At 41.8% G+C, this 16,837-nt stretch overlaps 1 protein-coding gene across 12 annotated transcripts in view; it reads right to left on the bottom strand.

Moving 5' to 3' along the window:
• The window catches only part of DCX (doublecortin), a 398,585-nt gene that overhangs the window by 18,312 nt on the left and 363,436 nt on the right, over window positions 1-16,837 (bottom strand). For 6 of the 12 annotated variants that reach the window (XM_086388051.1, XM_086388050.1, XM_086388060.1 and 3 more), the window contains 2 exons: window positions 13,843-13,945; window positions 11,727-11,864 (listed from right to left, as the gene is read on the bottom strand). In XM_086388051.1, coding sequence (XP_086244177.1) covers window positions 11,727-11,864; window positions 13,843-13,945 — 241 coding nt within the window. The remainder of the gene's footprint in view (window positions 1-11,726; window positions 11,865-13,842; window positions 13,946-16,837) is intronic. The other 6 variants (XM_086388057.1, XM_086388055.1, XM_086388061.1 and 3 more) reach the window with 1 other exon arrangement.

The following is a 16,837-nucleotide window of genomic DNA, read 5'->3' as shown; positions in this document are numbered from 1 at the left end:
AGTTTCCCAGCGTTCATCAGCCATGCTACAAGAGGTTGACTACTATACTTCCAGTATGAAAACTGTCTTTTTTACCTACCCTCTTATCTAGCAATGAGCCCACTGGTCTTGCCAAAATGTGGGAAATTATTAACCATAGCATGTCTGCATGGGAATCAGTTCCCACTTATTGGCCATAAAGCTGCACACACAGGTTTTTTTTTTTTTTTTTTCGATTTCTAGTTATTTTCTCAACATTCTCTGTAACTCTCTCACCCCAAAATTTTAGAGCACTAAAGTTCCATCTATACCTCTCTCTCTATTCTCTGTATGTCTGTGTATGTTTACATATGTTCCACTTCCACTCTCCCAATCAATCAATCCCCAGATCAATCTTAAGCTACCTGCAAATAAAGGATTTAATTTTGTCATCAACATTCAATAAGCATTTTGAAATTCAGTTTTTAACCATTTAACTACAATTAACAATTTAATTGTTGGGGAAAAAAACGGCAGACACTTTCCCAGACTTTCATGATGGAGTCAAACCCAAAGATGGACACAGAGCAACGAGAAAATGTAAACACGTACAGGCTAAAGTCCCCCTGGAGTAGGAAATGGCAACCTGCTCCAGTATTCTTGCCTGGAAAATTCCGTGGACAGAGGAGCCTGGCAGGCTACAGTCCATGGGGTCACAAAGAGTCAGACATGACTGAGAACACACAGCACACAACTCAGGCAAAGGTCAATTCCCTACAAGCTGAAGGAGCTCCTACGTTTACAGAGGACATAAAACATATTCTTATATGCATCTCTTCTATGGCTTCTGTGGGAAAAAAAATCTGGAAGAGTGCCATTTGACTTGAATTATGAAGCCAATTCATATAAATGTCAAGTAAAAGAAGTAGCAGGAAAAGATGAAAATAGGGTCTGATGAACTGTGCGTAGTTTGGGATTGGCAAATCCACATGGAAGGCTGTCGCACATCATTTTGAGAGTGACTGGAAATAACACCAGTTTGATAACCCTCATTTTTCCTTTATTCTGCTCAGACATCTTTAGCTTCTGTCTCTAAAGTTCCATTTCTCAGCTGCAATTTGAGAATGCACTGGGGGAGTTTTGCCATCTTTTACTGGTCTCTCTCATTTCCCTTCTCATAACCACAGCCTCACTGTTGGCATCTTTTATTTACTCATATTCCAAACCCTTTCATCCCTTTCTTCTCATTGTACAGTTCATTTTTACTCCTCTACAACAAGGCACATCAGGAACTTTTCAATCTCCTAGGCTGCTTTAACAATCTTATCAATAAAAACCAGGATAATAATGCTTATTGTGTGTCTGTGATAAACCAGGAACTCTTTTCTCTCTTTCTAGTCTCGCTCTCTTTCTCTCTGTCTCTCTCTCTCTTACACACACACAACCTCATCTAGTCATACTCTAATTTCTGATGGGGAAACAGAGGTTTGTTCCAGTTACAGACAGCAAATCCTATGTTCAGAATTTGAACACAGGTCTTTCTGACTCCAAAGCCTATGTATGTTTTGGTTTGTTTTCAGTTTTTGCTACATTGCTCTTCCCTTTTCACAGTTTGCTCCTGGGGCTCCTTCCTATGACAACTTTCTGACATGGGGTAGGAAGGAGGGAGAAGAGTTGTGCCCGAGAAAAAAAAGAAAGAAATAGGAAAGCGTAGAAGCAGACACCAGAGCTTACACCCATCTTCTAGGCTTTTTATCCTACTCTATCTAGTTTAGATTGGAAAGTGATTAGCAAGAGCTATCTTTCATTCACCCCGCCAACATTCATAGACAATGTCATGAAACAATAGTAGAGAGAGTGGCCAGCCAGGCATGTAACTACCCTCATGCCACAGAATCCTCTGAGAAGATGGTATCTGCGCCCTGTCTGCCACTTCCCTCAGCTATGCAGCATAATTGCCAAGCTTGGCTTGGCACAATCTTGGCTTACTAGCTTTTCTGAAGGCTAATGCTTGCCCATTTCCCAGTGCTTGTCTTTAAATCCTTGGCTCCCTCAGAATGGAACAAGACAAGCCCCAACAAAAGATGGTGGGTAAGGTAGCTAGATTGAATTAACTAGATTCATAGGGACTTAAATGTGTAGGGGAATAGGAGCTCCCAGGAGTCAAGAACAAGGTAGAGGGAGTCAGTTCCCAAATAACATGGAGAAATTTCAGTTACTGGCATGGGTGGCCAAGGGCAGAGTATGGTCACCAGCCTGGCAAATTGATGCTGAGCTCTTAGACTCTGAATTCCCTTGTCTGGAGGCTGGACTGATTCCTGGAAATCAAGATGCAATCATGTGAAAGGTGGGTGTAAGTAGCCCCAGGTACAGCGATTAAAGATTTGTCTGGGCAATGAGTTAAACAAGTCATTTACTTTCTGGGTTCAAGTTCTCATGGTACAGGAAGAAAAGGGTCAGTTTGACATGTGCTTTTCACCCAGCCTTTGACTGGACAGCAAATTGGTTTAGTATTCATTCTCACTTAGCTCTGGCTTTTCCCTCCCATTTGAATCTCCACACTTGAGCTCAACTCAAAATCAAGTCTGCTGGTTTGGGTTTGAGATCTATTTTGAAATACTGCTAACTGAAAACAAATAACTCAGTCTACAAAAAAAGCCATGACAATAATTTCAGAGCCACCTTTAAAATTGCAGATGTATTTCTACAATTGTTTTCAAAGCATTTTGCACTATATGAATTCACATGATTCTCCTGATAACCCCAAGAGATGGTAGCCAGGAATTAATGGTCTCCTTTTAATCATAAGAAGAGCCTCAGAGAGTTTAGGACTTGCTTAAAGGGTGTAAACTGCTTCTTCTCAATGGATGGTGGACTTCAGGATTTGCCTACAGATTTATTTCAAAATTCCCCCAAAGTTAGCATATCATATACCACTATGACTTTTTAGTGATTGGTTCTCTGTCTTGTCTTTTCTAATTTCCTAATGTCTTGAAGAGGGAGATCTCAATATACAATTCAGTCACTTCCTCATTCTTTTCTCATATTGAGATGCTCTAATGTTCCTTCATTCCAGTCCAAAGACACCCTGGTTTCTTCCTACTTATACAGGGAGGTTTTCTGGAAGGCCATCCAAGTAGAACCAAGGTGGTTTCAACTTACTTCAGAACAAGGCCAAGAGACTGAGCCTGTGGTTTTCATACATTCATTCCAAAGAGCCCTTGGGCGGGGTGTGTGGATTGGTTTGGCTAATTATTTCTGCTCAGTGGGAAAGCTTTTGTCCCTCTCCCCAGACTCGTCTAATAGGGAAGCAAAAACTAAGGGCCCAAGAACAGTTTTTCACTGATTTGATCACAAGCCTGGTTCTCAGGCCAAATTCAATCATAGGTTGTAAGACACTGTAACATCAGAAGTTGGAATTTGAATTTTAAATCAATTCCCTACAGAGTCTTGGACAGCATGCAGTGGTGAACCTTTTAAATAAAGGAGAAAAGTAAGAGTCTTCCTTATAGCAAAAAAAAAAAAAAAGTGTACCCATTTCTGCACTATTTTAACACAGATCAGTTTCCTTCAAGAAGAGGACAACTGTAAGAAGACTGATAGATGTCCCAGGATTGTTTCCTCAGACTTGATAAAGCTGACAATATTTATTTCCAGTTGAAGGTGGTTTTGCTGAGAACATGTTTCTGGTGGAGCAAGCCTGTTGTTGACATTCACTCCCAGTTTTATGGGGCAGGAATTAGAAAAAAACTACACTGCCCTTAATCTGTGGAAAGAACATATGCTTTGGTATCAGTCAGAGTTTTAAACCCTGGCTTAGCCATTTCTTAGATGTGTGACCTCAGGTGGAACCTACCCTCTGTGAGCCTGTTTCCTCATCTGTAACATTTGAATAAAATTAATGCAGATGCCAATTCTTGCTGTTTTGAGCATTACATGACAGACTACATATAAAACACTTAGCCAAGTGCCTTAGCAGATAAAGATGGCTCACTAATGACATCTTCCATTGCTATTACTACTGCCACTACTAGAAATGGAAGGAATTGAAGCACTGAGTTAGGAAATCCCCTTCCACGGTGTGTGATTCATCAACTTAAGGAGGCCGAGGACTAATTCTTTGGCTAGCAGGTCAGACATTAGAAGACTGAAGTTTTCCCGAGTGAAGCCCATAACTTTTTATTTGTGCATGTTACGGCCGTGTTCCCCAAAGCAGAGCCCTTGGTTCTCGACTCTCTCAGCAGTACCATGCAGGTGGGGTGGTCAGTGAACTCCATGTGGAACCAATGAAGGTATTGGAGCAGGGAAGTTATAAAATGGCCGTGTTTTAGGATGAAAAATGTGGTGGCACCACAGCAAATGCCTAAGTGGATAGAGATTTGAAGCAGAGATACTATGTAAGAGTATGTTAAGCAATTCAGGCATCAGGTGATGAGGGAAAGGAAGGGATTTTTTTGTGAGAAAGGTGAAGACGTTTTAAAGGTTCAACAACAACAACAGGCACAGGATATGGTAGACATGAAGGACTGGAGAGTGTGAAGAGTCAAAGATAATGCCAAGGTGCAGGGCCTAGGGAACAGAATTGATTCTATTGTCAGGGAGTTGGGGAAGGGAAATATTTTTGTTTTGTAGACACATTGCATTTGACACATGGAGGCAGAATTGTCTGGTGAGCATTCATGGCGCTGATATCCAGAAGGAAGGTGGGGGCTGGAGATGTAGATTTAATGGCAGCCTGTCTGTACCTCAATATGCTATACTCATTACCACCTCTGCTCTTTTGTTCATGTTTTCTCTGCTTCCAGAAATATCCACTTCTTTATCAGCTGAAATCTCCTGTCAAGCCCCAGTTCTTTCAGGAAGCTGTAACACCCTAGCCCACAGTAAACTCACTTTCCCACAAACTCCAATACTTCCAACAACACTTACTGCCTGTGTCTCTCATGCACTCGGCATCTAAACAAATCATTATCATTAAGTCTCATTCTCAGCACCACAGTTCAATGGTTAAATTGTAGAGTGTGGGGCCAGACTGCCTGGGTTCAAACCCCAGCTCTACTACTTCCTAGCTGTGTGGTCCTGGGTAGGTCAGTCCACTTCCATATGCCCTTCATAGTTTCTTCATATGCAAAATGGGGACAATAGCACCTACCTCATAAGGTTGTTGTAGGAATTAAATCAGTTAATATATGTAAAATGATTAGAATGGTTGCTTGGCACATAACTGTGTGAGTATTTGTAAATAAAAATGTTTGTACTCCACCAAAAATTTGGAGAATCACTTGTATTTAAACACAAATCCCAGTGTGCAACACGTTGCTAGGACTCCTACTGCAGGGATATGGGTCAACACCACCACATCCCATGGCCTATGGTGTGCTCTGGGCCCCCATTATACTGCTTCTCCAACCATTTCCTAAGCAATGGAAAAGTTGCCTTAGATATAGGACAGTTCTTCCACTTCAACTAGGCATAAGCCGTGGTGTTAGAAAGAATCAGAATGGGGGAGGAGGTAAGGGAAGTTTTTTCTCTTCCTATGGCTTCACCAAGGGCACAGACAAAGAGCACCACTTCCCCTTGGATGGACAGGAGGGGAGCTGATGGAGGGTCTATGATGGGAACTGGAAACAAAGGTGCTTAATTTATGGCTGTGTTCTATGCTGCACAAAGAGAATGTCACACATACCACCCCCACCCCTGCCTCACTACAGCCCTTTTCTGAAAGCCGAGGAAGGTAGAAGGAGCAGAGGAGCAAGGGCCATCCAAGAGAGACGGTTTATTCACCACTCTGGAGCTTCTACACCCTGTCTCAAGGACAATGCAAGGATTGTTTGCATGGGAGCCAGGAGAGCTGAGCTCTCATTCTTGAGTCGTAAATAGATATTGGGAAGACTGCAAGATTTACTGAACCTCTTTATATCTTAGTTCTCCAACCTAAAAAAAAAAACAACTGGATAATTTTCTTTTCCCAACTTAATTTATGGTGCTATTATGAGTGACAACTGAGATGATGGATTTGGAAATATTTCGCAAAGTGCAGAGCATTTACGTCACATAAAAGATCACTATCTTGAACTTCTCTCAGATGCAGAAAAAGGATATTGTGTGTTGAAGACCTCCTGGAGAAGAAAATAGCAACCTACTCCAGTATCCTTGCCTGGAAAATTCCATGGACAGAGGAGCCTGGCAGGGCAGGTTACAGTCCATGGGGTTGCAAAGAGTCGGACATGACTGGGCAACTGAGCCCACACACACAGTCACATGTGGCAGGTGAGCATTTGAAGTGTGGCTAGTCAATTGAGGTGTACTGTAAGTATAAAATACAATCCCATTTCAACGAATGTAAAATATCTCAATAATTTGTTACATTGGTTACATGACAAAATGATAAGATTTTGGATGTATTAAATAAAATAAATTATCAAAACTAATTTCACCTGTTTCTTTGATCTTAACTGTGACTATTAGAAAATTTTAAATTACATACAAAGCTTGCATCTGTGGCTTGCATTTTATTTTTATTGGACTGAGTTGGTACATCCAGTCACATTCAGGACAGTCAGAGCATTCAGTTTCCTCCATCTTAGGCAACCCAAAGCAGCCTGTTTAGTTCAGAAGAGAAGGACTCCTGGATACAGTAGTCCCATGGACATCCTCCCTCCAACCTGGATGTTTTGTGGTCCTTGACCTCCCGTTTTAAAAGATGTGTATTTTGGTAGAGAAGACATTCATTCTCAGGAATTTGGGAACAGGGAAGATTTGACTTTCAGGAATAGGTACTCATAGGTTGGGGGACGAAGGGTGGGGAACATTGGGTTGCTACAACAATGACTTACTGTTGAAGAATACCAAACTAATTACCACATTACAATCCTCTCAGCCTACCAGGGTGGGTAATTAGCTTCCTTTGAGGCTCCTCAAAAAAAGTAAGAAAAAGAAAAGATTCCTTCCCAGCATCTGGCTGAATTTGTCCTTTTAATTCAATTCAATCCAATCCAATTAGGAGGTAGTTGCATAAAGAGAGAAATTAACACATTAAAGGCTGAAATAAAAGTAGAGAGAGATGTGCAGAAACATCTTCCTTTAGTTCTGAAGCCAGCCTTACCTTTGCCCATCAAATGGCAAGTCCTGGGTTAATCAAAATGGAGCACTGCATAAACTGCCTTCACACATTCCACAGGAGTCCTCTGGGCTCAGGTTTCACCTGCTTTCCACACAGTCCCTTGCCCTACTTTAAAGACAAACTTGGCTAATGGGACTTATATTCTCAGAGTCCATCAGCTCTGCCCAGCGAGAATGAGAGCTCCTTATAGCTATATTACATAGACAATCAGATTTTTCCTTAACTCAAGTTTAGGCTTAGCAACAGACATCCCATTTGGGGCAATACTGCCATCAATATTGGCAGGCAGGAGTGGGGTCTGAACTCAAGGGGAATAAAGTAGAAAGATTTTGATTTATTCACGGGCAGAAGAGGAAAGAGACAACTTAAACACTAAGGAACAAAGAATCAAATTATGATGCAAATTATAGACCAAATAGCATCAATTTACTAAACCTCAATTCAAACTGAACCCAGATATTAACTGAATCATGAATTGGACTATATACACACACACACACACACACACACACATGTTTGTAAAGCTAGAAAACTCGTTCAGACCAAAATCAAACCTACTTTCTATATTTTCTAATGAACTAGAACATCAAAACATTCCTTTAACTGAACCTGAAACGAGCCAATGTTTCATTTGGTTTGAATCCCGACTAAAGAGGAACATTTTTGGCTTTCATTTGCCATCAAAGGAAGGTAGTTAAAATTCCCTGGAAATGGCCTATCTTCCACAACCTTTAGTTACTCAGGCTAAATGAAGAAATGTGGATCCATCCACAAGTCTCAGATCCAAGACAGACTGACAGAGAACAGAAACAGGGCAGTATTACCAAGTCTTAACAAAGAACAAAGTATTTCAGCCCAACCCAATGCCATTATAATTTAATGAAGTAAGTAAGTGTTAGTCGCTCATTTGTGACCACCTCTTTGCAACCCCATGAACTGTAGCCTGCCAGGCTCCTCTGTCCATGGAACTCTCTAAGCAAGAATACTGGAGTGGGTAGCCATTCTCTTCTCCAGGGGACCTTCCTGACCCAGGGATCGAACCAGGGTCTCCTGCATTGCAGGCAGCTTCTTTACATCTGAGCCCCTAAATTAATCTGTATATGTTTCTCGCTGACAGCTCGGAAAACCTTGATGCTTTATGAAAAACTGTGTATTGTCTATAGCTCATCCTTCTTATTATCTAATTCTGTGGAATCTGTTTTACAATTTTGGAAATAACTGATAACCACGGAGAACAATTATTGTCTAGACTTGCAAGTTCTGTTTTATCCAAAATGGGAACCAAGTCTTAGAGAAGGTAAGAAACTTGAACAAATTCATAAAGCTGGGAAGTGGTAGAGTTGGGTTTTCCTAGAAGGATGTCTCTCTTTCCTCTTCCATATCCTATCCCCCTACACCTCCCAGCTTGGAATGGTCCTGAGTTGAGGAGGAGGTGGAAAAGGGAAAATGGATATGTCAACTCCAAACTTTACCTAAAGTACTGGTCTGGCTGAGATTGGCTTTATCCCTGTGGAATGTTCACTGAGTGGATGTCTTAGTCTTGACCCTAAACTCCCTTTTACCTTTTCGGGCTGAAATCATGTGGAGGCCCTAAACACATCATCTAAGATGAGTGCAAATGTTCTGAAAATTGCCAGAACATGAAGACTGGCTAGACTAGAGTTTGACTTCACTTATGTTCATGAACTATCTGAAATGAAGATTTAAATTGTCTCTACTGAGGATACCACTTTAGATTTTTTTTTTTTTTTACTGGTAAGAAACAGGGGCTGTTAATAATTCTGATGCCAAGTAAGGTCCCATTTTCCTACCTCAAATTGGTTACTTTGTTTATCTTGTATGTGTGAGTGCATCCTCATTCCTTCTCTTTAGCAAGGGACTTCTGAAAGAACTCAGAGTTCAAGACCTAAGAATAGGTCTTGCCTGCTTAAGCCTAGGTTGGGATCTATTAAAACTCAATATAATACATGTTCATTGAGTCCTAAATGCAATCCTTCTCTGTCTCCAACACATTATACTCAGTGAGGTGCATATATTTTAGAAGGGAAATTCTGTAGGTAGCGTGCTGGAGATCAATTATTTGACGTATGTGTAAACTGTGTTTAATTACAGGTGGTCGTATCCATGTGTGCTGGGTAACCCAATTGGATACAGTCTGCAAAGAGAATCTACTTACTTCAAACTTTTGCCACCCCAGACTTTCTAACTAATGGATTATGTGATGGCTTAAGAACAGGCCCACAAATTCTCAGATATCTTTCTCTTCAAGAAATGGAGGCTGCAACCCCTTCCTTGAATGTAGGCTGGTCTTAGTGACTGTTTCCAATAAAAAGGCTAAAACAGAAGTGACAGTATATGGCTTTGGAGAACAGATCATAAAAGGCACCACATTTTCTTTCTTCTTCATTCTCTTGAATCACTGTATGGAAGAAGATCCTGCCAATGGCCATCTTGGAAGTTAATTCTACCATCCCAATTGTGTCTTGAAATGACTGCACCCCCTACTGACACCTTGACCTCAACCACATGACAACTACATGAGAGATCCTGAACCAACCAGCTTAACCACCCCAGAATTCCTGACTCACAGAAAATGTGAGATAATAAATGCTTGTTGTTTTTAAGTAGTATGCTTTAGGGTGATTTGTTTTATAGCAAGAGATAAGTAATACAGGTTAAAAATCCCAGAAATAGCCAGTGATACTCTGAAAAATTGATTAGCTAAGCGATTATTGCCAGATTTTATGAATCTATTTATTTATGTATTTATTTGGCTATACTGCATGACATGTGGGATCTTAGTTTCCTGACCAGGGATTGAACCAGTGCCCCCTGCAGTGGAAGGGCAGAGTCTTAACCACTTGGCCACCAGGGAAGTCCCCAGACTTCATGAATCTTGATCAAGTGTTTCAAGTCCATTTTTTTACAAGGCCCTGCTTAGAACCTGTACAAACAATTTCATTCTCAATCCAAGTGTTAAAATCTAGGTCTTTGTAGTTTGAGCAATATGAATTTGCTTACATAGTTTCATGTGCTATTCTTATGTTTAACCAAAATATCACAAAACAGCTGCATTTTAAAAAATTCCTTCAGCAAGTATTACCTACATGTCTACTGGGATTCTAGTACCGGGCAGGGTAAAATAGGTGCTCTTGTGCTTCTATTCATTTACAAACACTATTAACATCTACTAGGACAAAGGTACTATGCTCAGCACTAAGGATACAAAAATGAACATGACACCTTGCCCTTGAGGGACCCAGGATTTGGTTGAGGAAGTAAATACATACAAGCAAATACATACTTTACAACACAGCTGTGACTATTACCCCAGAGATATGAACAACATGCTATGATATTGTGGAAAATGGAACAACTATTTCTACTTGAGGTATTGAAGGATTAATAGTTTTCAAGCAAAGAAGAGTGGTGGGTTTCAGGGATGGCATTCCAGGTGCAGGAGAACAGGGTATGCAAAGACTTGAAGGTATGAAAAGCCTGAGTTGCTTCTTCACAGTTGGGTTCCTTCTTCCCGAGAATAAAGAAATGCCCAGTGATAGGCCTGGTAGGATGAGGCCAGCAGGACCAGCTGTTTTTCTAGGCCATGGACATTTCAAAGCCAACAGGTTGCTCAAGCTGCCTCAAATTGAAGATGTGATAAGGAGTGCTTTTTGCTCTCTGCCCCAAGGCTCTCTGGCTAGAAGAATTCTCATGGTGAACCCTGAGCTTTGGGAGGATAAATGTGTAAGTTTTCTGGATCATAGAATTTCTTATCCATGAAGAATTCAAACTCAGTGCCTGAGTCTATTGAGCTTCTAAACTTGGACTTCTGTGGCCCTTTTGCTTTTTAGATCAGTGCCACTTAAAATGTGGGTGCAAGGCCTTGCACCAGAATGTAAACCAACACACTGCTGCCTTTATCAGTAAAATCATACTATGAAAAAAAGAGCTGGCTGAAGTAAATGGTTTGCTCAGTGGCATGATTTACATTTGGCACCAGCTCCAGTCTCTTCACAGACTGATAAATAGTTCATGCGTCAGCAGTGATCCCTAGACCCCTAGATCACATTTTTTACATCATGAACTATCCACTAAATAAAATCCTATATATCAAATCTCTTTATTTCCTTTGGGAACCTGACCTATATGTCCTTTACTCCTGTGAGAATGATGCAGTTTATTTTGTTCCCTTTTTGTTTTGACTTCTAAAAAATTCAAAGTTACATTTAAAGCTCAAGGGCATCTACCATGTTGACACTTTGAGGTAAGTAGCTCTTTTTTTTTAACCTTCTTGTTTTTGATTCTGATTTTCTATCCCAAATTTATGTTTGACTTGATTATATCACTGATGATGCATTTGCTGGATGACATTGAGAATAATGGCAATGAAGAGAACCATAACAAACAGCATTACAGCAAGCATGGCAAGTGGGCCAGACTTCTGGTCTGTACCCATTTGAGTAGAATTGGGGTTGTAGCTGTATCTCCATGATGCCAAACAAATTGAACTTGTTAGTCTCTGAATGGATAGAATTGGTCTCACGGAGACACAGTGGTGTTCATGAGGAACTCATTCCTCTGCATGCAGAGGGTACTGGCCTCCATAAATGAAGTCAGCGTGCACAGTTAAGAGAAGAGCACTCACCGTCTTGGTCGTTACCTGAGTCAGCTGGAGACTTGCTCCGGCGCGTGGGGCCAGGGCTCTTGGCTGAACTCTTCTGAGGTGTTGGGGACGCCTTGGGGCCAGCTGTGGCTGATGGGTTTCCCTTCATGACTCGGCATTCTGGTGGAAAAGGACACAGATGGCTTAGTAGAGCTGGGGAGAACCAAGACTCAGCGTGTTACCAACTTCTGGAAACTGGAATAAGCACCTCATGCCAAAGCACCTCATGTCTCAGGACTACAAGGTGGTCCTCAATGTTTGAAGGAATGATGGCTCTGGAGAGAGAGGCAAGGAAGAAACTTTCGAAAGTCACCTGGGCTAAGCCAGATGCTTCAACTCTTGGATCATGGAAACAAGGGAAGGAGTTGAAAAGCAGTCCAAGCAGGTAATTAAATAGTCAATAGTCAATCATTTTTGGACAACTTAGTCATGGCTCAGAACAGCACCAGTTGACAAAATTGATTTCCTTGGAGAAGAGATTGACAGCTCAGAGGTTGCAGCCACACAGATGAAATATTCATGAATAATTCAAAGGAGGGGGTAGGAGCCACTATTTATTATTCATCACATGCCATTTATTGAAATAGGCATATTAAGGACGCCATGTCATTTTATAAGTAAGCAATACCACCACCACCACCACCTTGCATTTATAGAGTTCTTTTTGATTGTCAGTGTATCTCATCATAATCCGCTCTCCTGGTTTAATGAATAAATGGACCAGTAGAGACTATGCCACTCGTGACTTACAGAGAGAAAGGCCTTGAGTGTGTAGGAGAGTCTGCCAAATGTTTCTGCTACTCCCCCAAGCTCAGTTTAATATGTTTGGAGTACCCTTTCTATGCAGGTCACTCAGCATCCCTACCATGGTAATTTGGGACACTGATGGTGCTAATATGTTAGGAGGATTATTGAAATCATTTTGCTGATGAGAATGCAGAGCTTAAACCTCTTGCTTAGGGCCACAAAGGAAGAAAACAGCAAATAAGAATGCACAGTCAAGCTTCTTGAGTCCCAGTCTAGAGCTCTTTCCACTATCTTTCTCCAACCTCATGTGATCATGCTCAAAGTGGAACCAAACAGCTAGGCACTGGGTTATCTCTTCATTGGACACCACCTCATCACCTTCTACTTAAAGATACACCAAAAATATTGGTTCTCTGAAAGATTAGGAGATCTTTTCTGGTATATTAAGCTTTGGGGGAAACTGAATTAAGCAGAAAGCTCATTTTTGTTTGTTTTACTTCTTGTTTTGATTGACAAACTTTAGTGATCACTGTCCAGAGCTGGAGATATACAAGATACAAGAAACTGGACAGTCTGGGATTTGTTTACCTATTTTACAGTCATCTGCCTCTTCTCAAAAGGAACACAGCAGAAACGCCACCTCTTTCAGGGTCCTTGTCACTTTAGTTGTTTGTAAAGTCTGTATTAGTGCAACTTGATATTTTCCCCATACTTTTCTCCTCATTATTGGGAAATATGTTTGGAATGTGTCTTTCCATCAGGATCATCCCCTAACTCTGTGACCATGTGAGCTAATTCACCAATAACTTACTCACGGAGCTTGGACTCAAGTCAAGGGAGATGGGCAGATGTTCACCTCCTTCCTGAGATTCACAATCTTCTGGAATCTTGAGTCACAAAGCATGGGGAATGGGGCAGTAAGCCAGGAGGTAGGAAGAGGGAAAATGTTTGACACTAGGGACACAGTGGAAAAGAGTTCTAAAATGATACTACCAACATAGGCCAAATAGCTGGAGGATATTGACTAGAAAAAATATATACGCATACAATAACTAACTTCTGACTCCAAATGTTCCTTCTCATGGTCTGATTGAGCCTGTCAGCCCAGGTGACACAATATATGGTTCAAGAAATATGGTCACTATGGTGGCAGGTAGTGAGTTTTATTGAGTTTGGAGGGTCAATGCATCTGAGATAGGCAATCAACTTTCACTTAGTGGCTCCTATATCCAAATATATGGGACAGAGGGACCACTCATGGATGTTCTCCAGGCCATATGAACCCATGAAAATCCTAAGGTATAGAAGGAGTGAGAACAATGAAACAATAAAATTCAGTGGTTGTCCTTACCATTTTCATCCAGAGAAAAGTCATCCTGAGCATAGCGAAATTTTTCAGGACCGCAGGCAATAAATACATCATCATCACCAAAGAAATCATGGAGACAGGTTACCTACAGAGAAAGCAGAGACAGTGATTTGATATTTGATGGTCTTGTGACAATGAACTTCATACATCATCTTAAGTCCCCAGGGATCTCCTTTTTCTCAAAATACCAGGCTCATAGTCTGCACCACAGCCCCTGGCGAGTAAAAGATACACAGAGTGTCATTTTCTTTTTTTTTTTTTTTAATTTATTCCTTTATTTCTCATGTGTTCCCCATCCTGAACCCTCCTCCCTCCTCCCTCCCCATACCATCCCTCTGGGTCGTCCCAGTGCACCAGCCCCAAGCATCCAGCATCGTGCATTGAACCTGGACTGGCATCTCGTTTCATACATGACATTTCACATGTTTCAATGCCATTCTCCCAAATCTTCCCACCCTCTCCCTCTCCCACAGAGTCCATAAGCCTGTTCTATACATCAGTGTCTCTTTTGCTGTCTCGTATACAGGGTTATCGTTACCATCTTTCTAAATTCCATATATATGCGTTAGTATACTGTATTGGTGTTTTTCCTTCTGGCTTACTTCACTCTGTATAATAGGCTCCAGTTTCATCCACCTCATTAGAACTGATTCAAATGTATTCTTTTTAATGGCTGAGTAATACTCCATTGTGTATATGTACCACAGCTTTCTTATCCATTCATCTGCTGATGGACATCTAGGTTGCTTCCATGTCCTGGCTATTATAAACAGTGCTGCGATGAACATTGGGGTATACGTGTCTCTTTCCCTTCTGGTTTCCTCAGTGTGTATGCCCAGCAGTGGGATTGCTGGATCATAAGGCAGTTCTATTTCCAGTTTATCATTTTCTTTTCATGTTGCATGTGTGGTATTTTGTTTCCATCTTATCAAGAGTAACTTCAAGACCATGTCAAATGGAGTGTTCCCCTTTGAATAAAAGTCAGCAAGTAGATAGCCCTGTAAATGTCACCTTTCCTCAGAGCTTCATAGGTGGAGTGTTGCTAACTCAACTCTGGGGTTAAGGGTGTAGGCCAAGGAAGATGAGAAAGATCTTCCGCAGCTTGAGGTGGACTGACTCCATGGCTGACTGAGATGTGGAAGTCCCTCTCTCCAGCTTCATGAGTTTTGATGGAAGGAGACAAGGTTTTAACCACTCTGGACCCACCCAAAATTGGACCTTTTCCTAAAAGTGTATCAAAAACCTAGTAGTGGCCCAAAATACCATCCTTTCCTGAAGAAAAGGGAGGGGAAACCTGTCCTGACCACTTAACATTTAATCAAGAGCAATGGGCCCCTGTAGGCATGAGGCTCTGCTGGTAAATTCATGTTCCCAGGATCCTTCCCACCCTCTTGTGTCCTATGCATTGCTGCTTCTCCACAGTAGAGAGACGGTCCCCCAAACTCCTTTCTGCACAAACAAATGAGGGCCCCTGGGAAAGTATGCTGCTCCCTGCAGTCTCCCCACTTCTCAGCTTTCCTAATTACATTTGATAATTAGTCCAGCACACCAGGGAAACCCCAGGAGAAACCATAGACTCAAAACATTCTTATCCCAATCCTTAGCTTGAAAGTGTTCAAAGCTTCTAATTGTTTTAAGCTACCCATTCAAGCTGCCTTCAGTGGTTTTCCAAAGGCACAGTGCTCACAAACTAACAACAGCTTGCTGGGTGCAGAGAGCAATATGTTACACTTGAAAAGTGTTTATATTAATAACATCATTCCCCACCCAGGGTCTATTCAATCCCTGTTCCCCCAACCAAGATGATTGCAAGCCTTACACAAAGCAAGAGATGCTTAAAGATTATCCCCATTGTCTCAGCCTCCCAATCACCCAAAGGATGCCAAGAAAAGGGAGGGAGACTTGGAGCACGGCCAAGTTTGCTCCTATTAAGCCTCTTCCCACCCTGGGTCCTGACCTCATCAAATAGGCCACCATCCTTCTTCAGCCCACTCATCCTCACCCATTCATTCCACAATCATGTAATGACAAACAGAGCTACCACTAATTGAATGCTTACTCTGAACAGGCACTCTGCTAAGTACTTCCAAATCTGTCATCCCATTTACTCTCACAACAAATCCAAGAGGTCAATGTTATTGTCATCACTATGTTACAGATGAGAAAACTGAGGTCCAGAGACAATAAGTAAATGAGTCAGGTGGAACGTGATGAAGTCACGTAAGTACAGATTGATGTGATCCTAACCTGTGCTTTTAGCCACTCAGTAATAAAAGCACTTACATGTGGTTCAGGCATTGGGAAGACAAAAATGAGTAAGACTTAGGCCACAGACTTCATGGAGCTCATAATCTGATGGATGAGATACACTGAAATAGAGCATTTCAATACTGTGTCAGGAGTGCGAGGAGTATTTGCAGGTGCCATAAGAGCTATTTAGTACCACATTCAAGTGACCCAGTCACTAGCTGGCATGTTAGTTCAGTAAGCAGCCTGCATATTTCCCTGGTGGGTTTCTGAGGTGGCTCAGTGGTAAAGAATCTGCCTGCGAAGGCAGAAGGTGCAAGAGACGTGGGTTTGATCCCTGGGTCAGGAAGATCCCCTGGAGGAGGAAATGGCAACCCACTCGAGTATTCTTGCCTGGAAAATCCCATGGACAGAGGAGCCTGGCAAGTTACAGTCCATAGGGTCACAGAGTCAGATATGACTGAGAGAACACACACACATACTGCCCTGGGAGTAGAGACAATGATAGAGGCTACACACATGGCTTCGAACCCTTTTGCAGAGTGCCACTGACATCTTGGACCAACAAATTTGGAGCCCCTAACTTTGACACATTGTGTGTCTCTGAATTATTTATGCCCCTGCTGCCTCTTGACCTTGAAGATCTCTGCCACACTCTGTATCTGGGGTTGCCCCTGACTGGCTTCATTTAGTTGTGGTCATGAGTGAGGGAAGCCTCTCCCTTGGGTAC

This window comes from Bos grunniens, chromosome X, assembly GCF_055505025.1.
Source record: "Bos grunniens cultivar Pamir isolate PY7600 chromosome X, Bosgru_T2T1.0, whole genome shotgun sequence".
NCBI classification, from domain to species: Eukaryota; Metazoa; Chordata; class Mammalia; order Artiodactyla; family Bovidae; genus Bos; species Bos grunniens.
The sequence above is the reverse complement of the archived record's forward strand: the minus strand, read 5'-3'. Positions and strand labels throughout refer to the sequence as shown.